This window comes from Halichoeres trimaculatus, unplaced genomic scaffold (assembly GCF_033239565.1).
Source record: "Halichoeres trimaculatus isolate MK-OKI-2021-1 unplaced genomic scaffold, fHalTri1.1 fHalTri1_scaffold_19, whole genome shotgun sequence".
Taxonomy (NCBI): Eukaryota; Metazoa; Chordata; class Actinopteri; order Labriformes; family Labridae; genus Halichoeres; species Halichoeres trimaculatus.
This window is the reverse complement of record NW_027437197.1, coordinates 6,055,028-6,070,756: the sequence shown is the minus strand read 5'-3', so window position 1 is coordinate 6,070,756 and position 15,729 is coordinate 6,055,028. Positions and strand designations below refer to the sequence as shown.

Below are 15,729 nucleotides of genomic sequence, written 5' to 3'. Positions count from 1 at the left end.
AACTATTCAACAAATCATACCGAAGGGGTTCTTGGCGATGAGTGGTTTAGAGACACAGTGTGGTCCGGCTCCAAGCTTGTTCTCAGCCTGGACTCTGAAGATGTACTCCTTCTTTTCGATGAGTTTTGGCACCAGATAGCGACATCCTCTCAGTGTGGAGGTGACACTGCTCCAGCCGATCTCCAGCTTGGAGTTATCTTTCTTCTCCAGAGAGTAGTTCAGGATCTCACTGCCGCCATCATCCAGAGGAGGATCCCACTTACAGATCACAGAGTTCTTCCTCACCTCCTCAAACCTGAAGTTCACTGGAGGTCCGGGAGTATCTGTGGATGGACAGAGTAATATAAAAGTCTAGCGTGTTGTGTGGGACATGACAATATCAGAACAAACTCTCTTAGTTAAAGCATATTTCTGGGACTTCTCTGAAACTTTCTGCATTTATTTCCGATAAAGTACTTCTGTGCAAAAAGAAGAAGTCGATTCTCACCAAGCACGTTGACCTCGCAAGTTGCTGAGGCGATGCCGTGGTCGTTCTCCACTTTCACCATGTAGACTCCGTGGTCAGTGCGGTATGAGTCCTTGATGACGACGGAGGAGGTGCCCCTGCGGCTGTTGTTGATGTTCAGACGCTCGTTTATGGTTGGGTAGTCAAACTCCTCCACCTCAGGCTCTGCTGCCTCTTCTTCCTTCTTCTTCTCCTCTTCCTTCTTCTCCTCTCCCTCCTTTACCTCTCCCTCCTTCTTCTCTTCCTTCTTCTCTGCCTCTCCCTCCTCTGGCTTCTTCTCCTCCTTCTTCTCTTCCTTCTTCTCTGCCTTCTTCTTCAGGGGTCTGTCGGGCCTCTTGCGGAGCGGCTCAGGGCGGATCACCTGGTTGTTCCAGTACCAGGTGATCTGGGGGTATGGGGAGCCGGAGATGTTGGCGTCCAGGCAGATCTCACAGCCTCGCTTCACACTGAGGCCGGACTGCAGACTGCCGCTCAGGAACACTTTAGGAGCATCTGAGATCAAACAAACATGAGGAAAATTAACAAACAGATCCTGAGGCTGAAGTCTTTGGTCAGTTTCATAGTATTGTGTTTAAAACCTGTCAATTTCTGCATCATTACACCTTAAATCATTAGAAAGCAGAGTGAAAAGGGGAATTTTCAAGCCCTCCTCTGTTTGAAATGAAAATATGAGATCATCCTTACCGACGGCATCTGCAGCCTTAACGAACAGAGTGTTGCGTGACGGCTCACTGACACCAGCAGCGTTCTCAGCCTTGACTCTGAAAGCGTAGCTCTTTCCCTCCGTCAGCCCTCTGACCGTGTACGACAGGACAGGGACCAGGAAGTCATTGCACCTCTCCCACTTGTCTTCACCCTTCTGCTGCCTCTCCAGGATGTAGCCCATGATCTTAGAGCCGCCATCGTACATGGGAGGCTTCCAGGTCAGAGTGATGGTGCTGGAGGTTGGGTTATGGGTCTCCACATCCACAGGGGGGTCAGGAGGATCTGGAGAAATGACAGAATTTAGTCAGATGTTATGGTCGACAAATAGAAAAAGTTTTTTTGTGTTCACTGAAACATGAAGTGTTTTATTGTTCATACGTTTCTGGTCCTCAGCGATGACCGGGTTGCGAAGCTCAATAAACTCTCCTCCTCCAATCTTGTTGACAGCCTGGACTCTGAAGTAGTACTCTCCGTTGGGGATCAGGTCTTTGACAGTCCAGCTCACCTTGTTCTCTCCAGACATCATGTTGACGTAGGTTCTCCTGCCAGCCTCACGACGCTGCACAGACAGAAAGATCAGTTTAACTCTTTGTAAGACCTGATGTCAGAGTTCAAACCTTCAACACAGCTCAGACAAAAACATCCTGTCAGACCTGCATGACGTAGTGAAGGATGGGGGTGCCTCCATCATAATCTGGAGGATCCCAGGTGACTTTACAGGAGCTCTTTGTGATCTCAGAGGCAAGAATCTCCTTGCAGGGACCAGGCAAACCTAAAGACACACAGAGAGACCTGATAAATTCACCTGTCTGCAGTTTAACGTGGATTCTGTGTATTAATGTGAAACAGTGACGTCATGTACCGATGACTTTGACGTTGATGGTGGCGCTGGCAGCTCCCAGTTTGTTCTCCAGAGTCACTTTGTACTGTCCGGCATCAGGGTGCTCGCTGCTTTCCACCTCCAGGTGACAGGAAGTGTAGTCCTTCCTGTTAGATAAAACAATCCCATCAGCCACTGCTGCTAAGAGAAACCCCAGGAGCATTTTCCATAGACAGAATTTATCTCTTAAATTTTGTTGTGGCACATAAAAGAGAGAAATTAGACAGAAGTGTATTCTAAATGAATCTGACCTGAAAGTAAGGCGTTCGTCAGCCTTCAGCTCCTTTCCGTCTTTGTGCCAGGTGATTCTGGGCGAGGGGACGGCTCTGAAGGGAACTGGGATGTGCATCTTTTCTGTCTCAACAACGACCAGGTCCAGAGTCTGGAACTCAAGTGTTGGATTACCTGGAAACATAAGAAGAAAATGTAATCAATAATCCATCTTCTGTTTGTGGTTTAAGCCAGGAGAATGACTTTGAACACTACATATGTTCTTACAGTCAGATTCTTTGGCAAAGACGTTTTCTGAGATGTCCGAGGGCTCGCTGATTCCAGCGCTGTTGATGGCCCTCACTCTCAAGATGTACTCCTTCTCAGGGACTACGCCCTCCTCCACGCGGAATTTAAGCTCCTTCACTGCACGGGAGTTAACCCTCATCCACTTCTCTGTGCCGGCCTCACACATCTCAATGTGGTAGCCAGTGATTGGGCAACCACCATCTCTCTGTGGAGGTTTCCAGGCAATGGACAGGAAGTCTCGGCTTGCTCCGGTAACGTGCAGCTCGATGGGTGGAGATGGGACTCCTGCAAAAGACGAGACACAGAGGATTAGACTGTTTATCTTCTCTGCAGTGATCATTTAATAGAGTAACTAATCACTTGACTGACCGGTTGGGTCTTCAATGGTCAGGATCTCAGTGGGCTCACTGGGATGTCCAACGCCGGCCTCGTTCTCAGCGCAGACCTGGAACTGGACCTCAGTTCCCTCAATGATGTCTGTCACTCTGTACTTACAGTCTGGACCTGAAGTCTTTCCACATTTCACCCAGCGGGTTCCAAGCTTCTCCTTCTTCTCAATGGAATACCTGAGGGAGGAGGGTCAGTGTTTATTACATCGGTCAAGAAAGTTGGTGCAAAGGCTCCTGATCAGATCTGTCCATCTGGTCAGTTTCAGTTTAACGATTGGAGGAAGTTGCAGTGCTTGCAGGAGCTTATTTACTGAACCAAACCAACTCTTGTTTTAACTTTTTACATGCAGAATGTTTAGGAGAAGATTTCAAAGTAAATTACTTGAGGATTGGTCTGCCACCGTCATTTTTAGGAGCTTCCCATGAAAGGTCAACGTATCTCTTAGTCACAGCGTTGACAGTAAGAGCGTAAGGTGGTCCAGGAGTAGCTGTAACAAATATTCAAATTAGTTATACAATAATTTGAATATCTACTGCAGTGTGTCTCGAGGCTTTTATCTGACTTACTGAACGTGTCCTTAGCAAGCACAGAGTCCTCCAGCTCGCAGAACGGTCCAACACCGACAGCATTCTCAGCTGCAACACGGAAGACGTAGAGCGATCCCTCGTTGAGAGGTGTCACGGTGTATTTCAGCTCCTTCACTGTAGTGTCGACAGCCTGCCAGCCTTTGCGCCTAACGTCACGTTTCTCCACAACGTAGTTGGTGATTTTAGAGCCGCCATCACGCTCAGGGGCCGTCCACTTCAAGTCAGCGCTGTTTCTGTTGATGTTCACGACATCCAACCAGCGAGGAGCGGAAGGAGGGTCTAAGGTGGGAAGAATAAAGATAGAGAGGAGGTTAGTGTGACGTATATATCGATAATGTTTGTCTGCTCTGAAGGTTAATTTCTCTTACTGAGTCTCTCTTTGCAGAGCACAGGGTCACTGGGCTCGCTGGGTTCACTCTCCCCAGCCACGTTGACAGCGCGCACCCTGAATGAGTACTCCTGCTTCTCCATCAGACCCTTCAGGAAGTGCTCCAGGATGCTGATGTTGTCTGCCACATGGATCCAGTCAGTGGTTCCACTCTTCAGCATCTCAATGATGTAACCATCAATCTTTGCTCCACCATCATGCTCTGGTTTGGTCCACATGAGGAAGCAGGAAGTCTTGGCCACATCCTTGACAGTGGGTTTACCAGGAGGCCATGGAGGATCTGTGGGAGGTAGACAACTGTGTTTAGGGTCCTCTACAAGGATGCAAGATGCTGAAAACACATTGAAAGCAAGCATTCATGTACCGATAGGATCCTTGACGAGGATCTGGTCTGTCTCCTTGCTTGGTTTCCCAGTTCCAGCCAGATTCTCAGCAAGAACTCTGAACTTGTACTTCTTCCTGGTGGGAAGTCCTTTGACTCTGCAGAGAAACACATTGCACATCAACACATTTGATATCAAACAATAAGGAGGAACAGATGATTTCAGACTGCAGAGAGGTGAGACTAACCTGAAGTTGGTGTCTTTGATGGGCAGCTTGTTGCATCTGATCCACCTGTCGTGGTCAGGTTCGTATCGCTCCACCCAGTATCCTGTGATGGGGCTTCCTCCGTCCTCATCAGGCTCATACCAGGACAGATTCAGGGAGTCTTTGGCGATATCGGAAGGCTCCAGTTTGTAAGGAGCTCCAGGAGTGTCTGAGGAGAAGATCAGAGAGGTAATGTCAGACCTGGATAAACCAAACCATGTGATTTACATAAGAATGAAACCTGAGAAATTAAAAACTACTGAAACCTCAGAAAAAACTCTGAAGAGATCCAAAGAAATAGAATCAATTTCAAAAACTCATGAGCTGATCCTTGGTCTCGTGACATGTGACCTACCGAAGGGGTATCTGGCGATGATGGATGGGTGTTCAGCTGCTGGGCCGACTCCAAACTGGTTCTCGGCAAACACTCTGAAGATGTACTCCTTGAACTTCACCAGGCCCACAGCTCTGTAGGTGGTCTGTTTCACAGTGGAGGACAGGCGGTGCCAGATCTCACTGTCAGCCGCACGGCGCTCCACAATGTAGTTGGTGACCCTGGAGCCGCCATCATCACGTGGAGGATTCCAGGCCAGGAAGCAGGAGTCATTGGTGATCTCAGATATGTCGAAGGCAGCTGGAGGACCAGGCTTATCTGTTTCAGGTAGAAATTTTGAATTTTAGTTAAACCAGAAGACAACAGCTTCCATGAAAGCTTTCACTCCTTGTATTTGTTTTTACCAAGGATGTTAACGTCGACAGTGGCAGTTGCGCGGCCACTACTGTTGGTGGCCTCAATGATGTAGGTGGAGCTGTCGTCTCTCTTGGTCTTGGCGATGGTGACAGTAGAATGTCCAGGCTTGGTGTCGATGGACACCCTGTCGTCTGGCTTAAGGACCAGGTCAGCCTTAGTCCATTTCACACGGGGCTCGGGCTTACCCGTCACCTCAGCAGGGAGTTCAATCTTGCTGCCGGCTTTGGCGGTCAGACCAGCCAAAAGCTTGGCGTCAAGCTGGATCTCTGGAGGCTCTGCAGGGACGGTAATGAAGGAGGACACTCAGAAGTTGGTTTACATATTATCTTTTAAGACACAAAGACTTGACAGTAAGACAGTCTTAGTACCTTTGGGATCAACAGCCTGGATCTCATCAGTGGCCTTGCAGGGTCGACTGGCTCCAAGGCGGTTCAGGGCGCGGACTCTGTAGGCGTACCACTGGCCCTCAATCAGACCGGTCACCTGGCACTTCAGCTCCTGAACCATATCTCCACAGGGCTCCCACTTATCAGTTCCCCTCTGGCAGCGTTCCACATTGTATCCGCGGATACCAGTGCCACCATCGTACTTTGGTGGCTCCCAGGTCAGGAAGATGCCACTGGCTGACTTGTCCCTCCACCTCAGGTTCTCTGGAGGGTCGGGGACGGCTGGAGGAGAGACAGGGATGTTAGAGACTTAGTAAATAGAGTATTTCCTGTAAAATTCACGAGGTTTGCAGTTTCATTGTTGAGAGGATTTCTGTGGCATTCCTCCTGTGACTCACTGGCAGGTGAAGACACGTTGACAGGGTCGTCGATATATGCCGGCTCTCCTGGTCCACACTTGTTGCAGGCGGTGACTCTGAACAGATACTCCTTTCCTTCCACAACATCAGTGACTGTGAATTCCTGATCCTGGATACCTGTGGCCACCTGAGAGGCAACAGACGAGGACGGTGAAATACCAGATCTCTTGTGCTGTTTTATTTAAGCTGTAAATGTTCGACTGCTAAGATTACAGTCGTACCTTGACCCAGGTCTTACGGGACACATCCCGTTTCTCAACCTGGTAGCCGGTCAGAGGACTTCCTCCATCGTGATCTGGAGCCTCCCAGCTGAGGTGGACATGCTGCCGGGTCACCTCCAGGACCTTAAAGTCCTTTGGAGCACTGGGAGCAGCTGCAGAACACAGTTAGAGTCAGCTGTTTTGTACATTACTTATCACAGATCCAGATAACCAGAGGAAAGATTTTAAAGTCATACCGATGACGTTGACGTCGATTTCTCCAGAGACAGAGGTGACGTCGTTCTCCAGCATCAGGGTGTAGGTGCCGCGGTCAGGGCGGACACTTGGTTGGACAATCATTTCTGTGAATGTGGGCTTAGTGGTCAGAGTGACTCTTTCGTCTGCAGTGGTCATCTCCTTCTCTCCAAACGTCCACTTTGCAACAGGGGTTGGGTATCCTGTGATGGGGATTCTGATGGAGAGGGGTTGAGGGACGATCACCTCCAGACCGTCTCTGAAAGCACTCAGGTCAAAAGTGGGAGCGACTGGAAAAGAGATAGAGTAATGAGCAGGGCTGAAATAATAAATATGCAAACAGAGCAGGGTTAGTGTTACAACAAATGACTTTATTTCTTACAGTGTGGGTCGTCGGCCAGCAGGGGCCCAATGATGTTTGAGGGGCCAGAGAGCCCAGCTGCATTTTCAGCGAACACTCTGTAGTTGTACTTGGCTCCATATTTCAGACCAGTCACCTGAGGTAAGAGGTCAGAGTTACAGATTTAAGTCTCAGGATTGAAATAAATCTGGTGTTTCAAAAATCTGTGAGTCAGAAAACAGGGAAGGAGGATTTATCTGTACCTTGTAGAAGAGGTCGGGGCAGAGGCGGGCATTGCAGCGCAGCCACTTGTCAGTGCCCTCCTCACAGCGCTCAATGACGTACCCGGTGATCATGCTACCTCCATTTTTCAGAGGAGTCTCCCAGGTGAGCTGCACTGAGTTCTTGTTCTGGTCATGCGAGGCCAGGTTTTGTGGCGGACTGGGAGGTTCTGCAGGAGGAGGAGACAAAAAACCAGCAATTTAACCTCTGCCAACAAGATGGAGAGGAGTGATGAAAAGATGGAGTCCATTTCTAAAACCTTTAATTACTCTATCGCTTTTGCATAATAAAAATAAGATGATAATGCATATTGTCCAATAGACACGTATAAATAAAAAAGAAACTGAAACTTAAGGAGGCTTCTCTCACCGATGGGATCCATGATCTTGACGGGCTGTGAGGCAGCGCTGGGTTTGCCCTCACCGGCTTTGTTCTCAGCTTTAACCCTGAAGATATACTCTTTGTTCTCAATCACGTCATTAATAATGGCACTGAGCTCGTCAGCTTTGGTCAGGCTGACGGGCGTCCATTTCACTGACGTCCTGTCACGGAGCTCAATGATGTACGAGGTGATGGGAGAGCCTCCATCAGACACGGGGGGCTCCCAGGATACAGTGCAGCCAAACTTGTTTACGTCTCCGACGATCACGTTTAGAGGAGCATCAGGAACATCTGGAAAATAAACAAAGAATGTGTCAGTCCTCTGAGTTTTTGTGATAGCTCTGTCAGGAAAGCCAGACCTGCTGCTTTGACTGTTTTAAAATCTTGACTATCCTATTTCAACTCCCTTTTTTGATCAAACTGTTGAAACACTTTCTGACCTTTAAAGATGTTAAAACTCTGCAACACACTTACCGAACTTGTTCTTGGCCTGCACGGGTTTGTCGGTCTCCACGTTTGGTCCGCTGCCGACCCTGTTTCTGGCGCAGACTCTGAACAGGTACATGGAGTCCTTCTGCAGGCCGGTCACTGTGTACTCAGGACTGTCTGCATGGTCTGTGGCCAGACTCCAGGTCTTGCGCTTCACGTCACGTCTCTCCACCACATAGGCAATCACCTTGCTGCCGCCGTCACTCTCGGGCTCCTCCCATGCCAGGCTGACCTCGCCATCAGCGGTGTCCATCACCTGCAGGTTCTTCACGGGTCCAGGGACGTCTAGAGAAATCAAACGTCATAAAGTGATCAGGTGAGGAATGCCTGAGTGATGACAGTTTTATCTCCAAGTCCAGAGGACTTACCTATGACCTCCAGGTTGATGAAGGCCTCTCCCTCGCCATGTTTGTTCTTGATGATGACCCTGTAGCGGCCCTCGTCAGCTTTCATCGGGTCCTTCAGACGGTACTCTGTGCGGTCAGCTGATGTGTGGATGTTATCTCTGGGCAGACTCAGGTTGTTGTAGAGCCAATCGGCCTCAGCCTTGGGGTATGCGCTGTATGGGACAGCCATGACAATGGGCTTCCTGGCGTCAGTCACGTAGGTCTGGTCTGTGGTCTTTATCTGAGGCACAGCTGGAGGAGGACACAGGATACAGAAACTCAGCTCGCACTAATCTGTTTTTAAGTAAATCCATCGACGCGACAGAGTTGGTGTTGAAGCTCTTACCTGCCAGCTCCAGCTTGGCCTTAGCATCTTTGTCTTTGACGATGAGCCTGTACTCTCCCTGGTCCCGGGGTCTGATCTCACACACCTGCAGTCTGTGGATTTTACCCTCACTCATCATCTGGTATTTGTCTCCCTGGACGACGGTCATGTTGTTCCTCAGCCATTTCACCTCCACTCTGTCCTTGTTCAGCTCCACCTCGAACACCACGTCCGAGCCTGGAGGTTCAAACACGTCCTGTGGGGGTCTGATGATCTCCACCGGGGTCTCTGCAGGACAAACAGACATCATGAAGAGATAATTCACCATATCTTTACCAAAAAAAGGCAGCTCCTGAGGACTCACCTTCAACAAAGAGCCTGGCTCTGGATCTCTTCTCATCCACTCCACAGGCGTACTCACACTCATCATCAGGTCTGCACTCCTTGATACGCAAGGTGCACATCTTTCCATCCTTTTCAAATGTATATCTAGAAATCAAAATTAAAACAACATTATTATTTAATCAATTCAAAAACTAACAGCTTGAATTCTGAGCTGATTGATGTAATTGATGAAATGTAAGAGTTTAAAAAAAGAGGATAAACCTTGGTCCTTCTCTGATCTCACGTCCGTTTCTGTACCACTTCACTTCCGCTTTCTCTTTGGTCAGTTTGCAGGTAAACTCTGCGTCCTCAAACTCGGTGATAGTCTGGTCCTTCAGGTGCATGGAGAAGTCTGTGGGCGCCTCGCTGATGATCAGCTCAGCTGTGGATTTGTCATCTCCAGCGATGGCGACGTACTCGCCCTCATCTGCCAGCGTGCAGTCTTTGATAGTCAGAGTGTGCTTCTCTTTGTCCACTCTGTACACGACGCGTTTGCTGAAGGTGATCTCCTGGCCGCCCTTCATCCATGTCAGTTTGGCGTTTGGTCTGTTGACTTTGCAGGAGAAGCTGACTGTCTTCTTCTCCTGAGTGTCGATGTCCTCTAGAGGAACCACGATCTTCAGACTCTCCTCTGAACAAGAAAACACATCAAATATGTATTTAACAGGAAAGTTTCGACTGAAACTTTAACTAAAATGAAACCCACAGTCCCTAAATGTGCAGCTCAAAGCTTTGGCATGCAGGACAGACACAGCTATAGTTTTCTGACCTTTCACGGTGAGTTTGCAGGAGCTCTTGGCCTGCTCTCCTCTCTGGTTGGTCAGGTTGATGCTGTAGTTTGATTCATCTCCTTTCTGAGCGTCCTTGATTCTCAGAGAGAACACGTTGTCTCTCTGGACCATCAGGTACTTGCCGCTCTCAAAAATAGTCTCGTCGTTCCTCAGCCACTTGGCTTTGGCTCCCTCTGTGTTCACCTCGCAGTTCAGGACGACTTCCTGGCCTTCTTTGCCTTCTGTGTCCTTCAGAGGTGTGATGATTTTCAGTTTCTCTGCAGGAAGCAAAATCAGAGACATTGATAAGCCCCACAGTGTTTAACTCTTTATGTTACGGTTAATTGGACTGAGTTGGGCCTGTGGGCGGGGCTTACCAAGCACAGTGAGGTCTGCGCTGGCTCTGGTTGCTCCGATCATCACAACGTATCCGCCCTCGTCTTTGAGCTCGCTGTTCTTGATGATCAGAGTTCGTCTCTTTCCGTCGCTGACCATCTGGTACTTGTCTCCCGCCTCGAGTTCCTTGTCGTCCTTCTTCCATTTCACCTCGAAGGTGTCCTTGGAGACGGAGCAGGTAAACTCTGCCTTCTCGCCCTCCACCACCTCCACGCTGTGAGGCCTGGAAATGAACTCTGCTGCCAATTCTGAAACAGGAAATACACAGAGAAAGGTCAGAGATGCTGAATCACAATATTTTTTTGTAAGTTACCATCATTTTGAAAGCTGTACCCACCGTTAATCTTGAGGTTTCCAGAGGTCTTGATGCTCGGACTCAGCCTGCAGTTATACTCTCCGGCGTCGGCCATCTTCAGATCCTGGATGAGCAGGATCCTCTTCTTTCCGTCCACGATATGTTCATAGCGTCCGCCCTCTGGCAGCTCCTCGTCTCCTTTGTACCAGGTGACGTCAGCGCTGGGTTTGGACACCTCACAGATCAGCTTCACGCTGTCTGTCTCTGTTCCCTCAACGTTGGACAGGTTCTTAGTGAACCTCGCCTCCTCCTCTGCAACGACACAGACAGACACAGAGATGAATTTTCGTTTGTTTGTTTGTTTGTTTGTGGATGTCTGCCTCAGAAATATTTGTTTTCTGCTCAAGCATGAGGATAATGTACTTACCGACGACAGTGAGCATGCCGGAGGATTTGGAGGTCTTTGCGTCACATTCATATTCAGCCTCATCATCAAACACTGACTTGTGGATGATGAGGGTGTGTTGGCGGCCTTGTGCAATAATTTCATACTTCTTTCCCTTTCTGATTTCACTTCCGTCCTTAAACCAGCGGACCTGAGACAGAAACAAGAGGAGAGATCATTCAAAATCAAACCTTAAAGTCAATTCTTTTAGAGACAGGGAGACAAGTGGGTGTGCTCACCTTGACGTCCTCTCTGGAGACTTCACACTCAAACTTGGCAGATTCTTTTTCTCTGACCTCGACATCATGTAGCGGCTTAGAAAACTCGATGTGTGGAGCTGTGGGAGAACAAATCAAACAGGTACTGGATTAGACCTTAGCTCTTTAAAGGGTCTAATAATGACTTTTAACTTGTTCAGTTTTATGTCAAGGCTACACTCACGTTCAACGTTGAGGAAACAAGAGGTTTTGAAGTCTTTGGCAGCACAAGTGTATGTCCTGGCGTCCTCCATAGTGCAGTCGTGGATAAGCAGCGCCCTCTTGCGGCCGTCCACGATCAACTCATACTTCTTGCTCTTGCGGATATCCTGTCCGTCCTTGGACCATTGTACCTCGGCGTTCTCTCTGGAAACTTCACACTCCAGTGTGGCGGTGGCCTCCTCCTCCACGGTCTGGTCCTCCAGAGGTTTGCTGAACTCCACAGGTGGCTCTGAACACACACAAACACAAACACAGGATGGCTTTTTTTAGTTTCTGGAGTGTACAAAGACTCAGATTTTCTGTCAGCACCATAAACAAAAGGCCCACAGCAGCTGCTTACATCAACACTCTGATGTTGGTTTAGCTGTTGACCCTGGCAGCTGTTATTGTAGAAACACAGACTGCAGTTTACGTTACCTTTTTACTCTAATGGGATCAAACTTTCAGCTTTGATTACAAACAGACGCCATAAATTAAGTCCTCAGGTGCTGTCTTACCTTTCACGATGAGGTTAGCTTCAGTCTGGAAGTTCATTGCCCCAAGTTTGATTTGTCCAGCTTCGTTTAGCTGGACGTTTCTTAGTGTCAGGCTCTGGACTTTACCGTCTGTCTTCAGCACCACCTGTCAGGTCAGAAAGGCAGTTAGAAAAGGCCCCTGAACAACACCTGTCAGGTTCAGCTGAGTCAGACTTTAAGTTGATTCAAGTTATTTTACAAAAAGCTGTTAGAAAGAGGAGTTTTAACTTCCCTGCACACATCAATCAGGCAGAAATAAGACATGTTTTTGATTTTTTTACCTTGGATAAACTCTGCCAGGCTCAAGAAACTAAAAGACTTTCCCTCTGAACATGCTCTATCTGGCTTTAAAATAATGTGTCATTACTTAATCCTCCTTGATAATTAACAGTGAAGTGACTGGTGGGTGGGTTTTCACCCTCCCTTAAAAGCATTTGTCATGTGAACTGAGTAGAAATAGAAAGGGTTTTTTGTTCCCCTGCGAGAGGCCTGTGATAATCACAAAAACAAACTTTCTTTCATCCCTGAATATAAGGCTGAATATGGAGCGGGGTTTCAGGTTCTCAGGTCTCCAGCTCACACCGTCAGCTGAGTCCTGACAGCTCAAACGAACGCAGGCAGCTGCTTTCCTTCCCCCAATTTAAACTGCCCGACCTCTGACACCTGATGGCTGATTTTACCTCACATCCACAGACTGTATATCACACTGAGCCGCCTGAGAGCGCAGACACGAGTCCTTAAAATGTCCATCTCTAATAATAAAGGGATCATCAATACTTTTCTTTTATTTAAGATCAACAAAGGGCATCTACTGGGGTCTGCTTGAATCTGTTTTCAACATTTCCCCTTTTTTATCTTATTTTTTTTAAATGTTTGAATGTTTTTCCAACATCTATGATTCCCTTTATTCTTCCAAAATCCCCTCTAGAGGTCAAAGCAGCTGCTTGTTGGTGATTATTTCATAAACCATGAGGTCACACCCATTAAAAAAATGTAATTTCAGCTGAGGTTTTTATCAATACTCTGACATCAGATATGAAGATAGATCCACCTTGAGTAAATCTAAATAAGGACACAAATCAAATTAGAAACACTTTGAAGCTATCAAAGAAAGTTAAGACAACTTTCTGTTTGCAGATTTTTGTAAAAACTTTATTTATTAGAGGCTGAATGAAATGCAAATCAGGCGTTGACTTGAGCTGAAGTTTTCTCTGACATGAGTCAGGAGAAGTTTGTGTTGTTGTTGGGGGCTGTTTTATAGTTTTATTGCTTTTTATTGAGGAGTTTGGTCAATGTTCCTGTGTCACTTCAAACACATTTAACATGCTTACATTTCACAGCACTCTGAATTTATAAAAAGCTGAATACTGTTTTGTGATTAGCAGTAAAAAGCAGTAGAAAATTTATGAGATTATTATCTTCAAGTTTTTACCTTTAATCTGTTTGAAATGTCCCAGCTTAACTATCTTCATAACAATTAGTTTACAAAGGAGGTTTTTACATCACTGATCATATTTCAAGTAATTTATCTTCAGTTTAAACGCTTAAAACTACCTCATTCAAGATGCAGACTTTATTTACAGCCAAATGAAACCAGAAAATCAACTTTAGTTTTAAAGAAAGAAAATACAACACATACATTCCCAGATTTCAGTCTTTAAAATGCTGTGGAGCTACAGTTTTCTGTGCTTTTTTAATAATTCGAGCCTAAAACAAGCCAAGCCAAGAGGAATAGAATAACCAGAGTCCAGAGACAATGTGTAACTTTAGTTTCTTGCTGGATTTGATAAAACTGTTAGTGCGTGTTGACCATGTAGCATGCAGTATGTTACACTTGCACAACCCAGAGAGAGATCATGTGTCGCTGAAAGCCTCAGAGAGCTCAGGTTACATCTGATAATCAAAATAATCCTGCTTTACGACTGGTTTCATTTCAGGGCCTGGACTCACGGCGAGCTGCTTTAATTCAGCGTGAAAACATCAACAACACCAGGACAAAACATTCACTGCACGTTGTGTGACTTTAAAGCTAAAGCTGCAGAATAGCTGCTGTTGCCACCTGCCCTGCTGCTCAGCCTCCTGCTCCTGTTAAAAATAACCCGCAGAAACGCTGATGGGCAGAAAAGCTTCCCTGCCTGCCTTATCTCAAAGAACGGGATCGAATGCTCAGCTGGAATCCTGGGCCTCCTGTAGCAGGGCCTTATATGAAGCAGGGCTGAAGCTGAAGCTGTAGCAACGTGGATCACATTAACCTCGAGACTGTGTACAAATAGAGAGGGAATCACTGGATCTAGATCAGGACCAGGACCAGCATGAGGCCTGTAGCATCAGAGGAGACTTAGTGTTTCTGTAAGGGTGCAGTAAAGTGTGGGGACTGAGTGCGACAGAAACATTTTAAGGACTTTCTCAGGTGTGTTTGGACTTACTCTGTCGCTTGGTTCCAGCTTTTTACCCTCCAGGAACCACTCAACAGGAATGTCTTCGTATGACAGCTCACACTCGAAGGTGGCGGTCTCTCCGGCGGTCACGGTGACATCCTTCAGGGGCCTCTGCAGGCCGATCACTCGGGCTTTGGATTGGGGAGAAGACATAATTAGTCCCCCCCCCGAAACAGGTCAATAAATCCCCAAAATCCGCGAAGAGAAACGGTTAATCCTCAAGGGCTAATCCTCATGGTGTGGTTGAACTGAAGGCAGGCCGCTGAAGCCCTCAGGACAACTGAAGACGGTCTCTGTGGGACTTGGCATTGGGGGGCCTAGCTCATTAGCATACAACCTGTCATCAGTTGTATATGGCTAGCAGGGACCAGTGAGGGACAGGGTCGCGTCCTCTCCCCTACCAATGACTGAAAACCTGCTCTAGATAAGGCATGTGGCTTCTAAAATAACCGAGGGCCCTGACTGGCTGAGTGCCCACCTCTGTCAAACCCATCAGGGGGGGCCAATCTGCTCCTGTCAATCACAACCCAGCATTTTTCCCGGAAAAGGAGAATGTGGAGCCCTGAGCAGGAGTTACCCAACGTTACAGTCACTGTTCAGTAACAGGCTGTGTTGTAACCCCGCTGTGTTATGGGAGTTTTGTAACTGGACTCAGTCAGTTTGGATTAACAGCTATTTACAGGAGGCTTCCTCACATGCCTGAATTAAAGCCCCTTTAACGGGCAGTTAAAGTCATCTGGCAGCAACAGTGACAGCCAGCTGAAAGCTCCGAGCTTCATTTATCAGCGAGTGTCAGAGTGAAGAATTTAAAGTCATTATCAGCTCACACAGAGTAATCTCTGCAGAGCTCACTCACAGATTTTAATACCCAGTCTGTGCAGACGTTAGATAAGTCTGAAAGTTTTCAAATTTCACCTTTAAACCCACCCTTTCTCATCAAAGCATGAGAAAAATATCCCATATTCCTGAAATAAATTCATGTTAGACAGAAAACAGAAAACGTGTGCCTTACGCTATTTGGGATCATGAGCTCAAACATTCCCATGAACTATCCGTGACTCATGTTAGTATTATTTCTGTCACCTTTAACCCTGAGTTGAGCTGACGATTTGGCATTTGCTGCTGAGAAGTCCACACCCCCAGCCATGTCCTTCTTGCAGTTATAAAGAATCAGAATGTGACGAGGTCCTTCCTCCTTTATCTCGACATCCTAAGAAGGAAAAAACCTCAA

The 15,729-nt window shown here is 47.3% G+C and overlaps 1 protein-coding gene across 1 annotated transcript in view; it reads right to left on the bottom strand.

Moving 5' to 3' along the window:
* The window catches only part of ttn.2 (titin, tandem duplicate 2), a 178,306-nt gene that overhangs the window by 69,689 nt on the left and 92,888 nt on the right, over window positions 1–15,729 (bottom strand). Inside the window, exons 120-156 of the mRNA XM_074694523.1 lie at window positions 15,582–15,708; window positions 14,487–14,629; window positions 12,043–12,166; window positions 11,508–11,774; window positions 11,306–11,403; window positions 11,049–11,217; window positions 10,664–10,933; window positions 10,308–10,574; window positions 9,930–10,208; window positions 9,383–9,791; window positions 9,141–9,265; window positions 8,798–9,064; window positions 8,434–8,703; window positions 8,051–8,350; window positions 7,565–7,867; window positions 7,177–7,364; window positions 6,956–7,070; window positions 6,576–6,863; window positions 6,340–6,491; window positions 6,098–6,245; window positions 5,682–5,981; window positions 5,301–5,588; window positions 4,918–5,214; window positions 4,545–4,731; window positions 4,339–4,454; window positions 3,955–4,254; window positions 3,566–3,865; window positions 3,381–3,486; window positions 2,979–3,175; window positions 2,589–2,894; window positions 2,342–2,495; window positions 2,073–2,197; window positions 1,864–1,982; window positions 1,589–1,769; window positions 1,190–1,492; window positions 488–997; window positions 21–323 (exon numbers count right to left, since the gene is read on the bottom strand). Coding sequence (XP_074550624.1) covers window positions 21–323; window positions 488–997; window positions 1,190–1,492; window positions 1,589–1,769; window positions 1,864–1,982; window positions 2,073–2,197; window positions 2,342–2,495; window positions 2,589–2,894; window positions 2,979–3,175; window positions 3,381–3,486; window positions 3,566–3,865; window positions 3,955–4,254; window positions 4,339–4,454; window positions 4,545–4,731; window positions 4,918–5,214; window positions 5,301–5,588; window positions 5,682–5,981; window positions 6,098–6,245; window positions 6,340–6,491; window positions 6,576–6,863; window positions 6,956–7,070; window positions 7,177–7,364; window positions 7,565–7,867; window positions 8,051–8,350; window positions 8,434–8,703; window positions 8,798–9,064; window positions 9,141–9,265; window positions 9,383–9,791; window positions 9,930–10,208; window positions 10,308–10,574; window positions 10,664–10,933; window positions 11,049–11,217; window positions 11,306–11,403; window positions 11,508–11,774; window positions 12,043–12,166; window positions 14,487–14,629; window positions 15,582–15,708 — 8,401 coding nt within the window. The remainder of the gene's footprint in view (window positions 1–20; window positions 324–487; window positions 998–1,189; window positions 1,493–1,588; window positions 1,770–1,863; window positions 1,983–2,072; window positions 2,198–2,341; window positions 2,496–2,588; window positions 2,895–2,978; window positions 3,176–3,380; window positions 3,487–3,565; window positions 3,866–3,954; window positions 4,255–4,338; window positions 4,455–4,544; window positions 4,732–4,917; window positions 5,215–5,300; window positions 5,589–5,681; window positions 5,982–6,097; window positions 6,246–6,339; window positions 6,492–6,575; window positions 6,864–6,955; window positions 7,071–7,176; window positions 7,365–7,564; window positions 7,868–8,050; window positions 8,351–8,433; window positions 8,704–8,797; window positions 9,065–9,140; window positions 9,266–9,382; window positions 9,792–9,929; window positions 10,209–10,307; window positions 10,575–10,663; window positions 10,934–11,048; window positions 11,218–11,305; window positions 11,404–11,507; window positions 11,775–12,042; window positions 12,167–14,486; window positions 14,630–15,581; window positions 15,709–15,729) is intronic.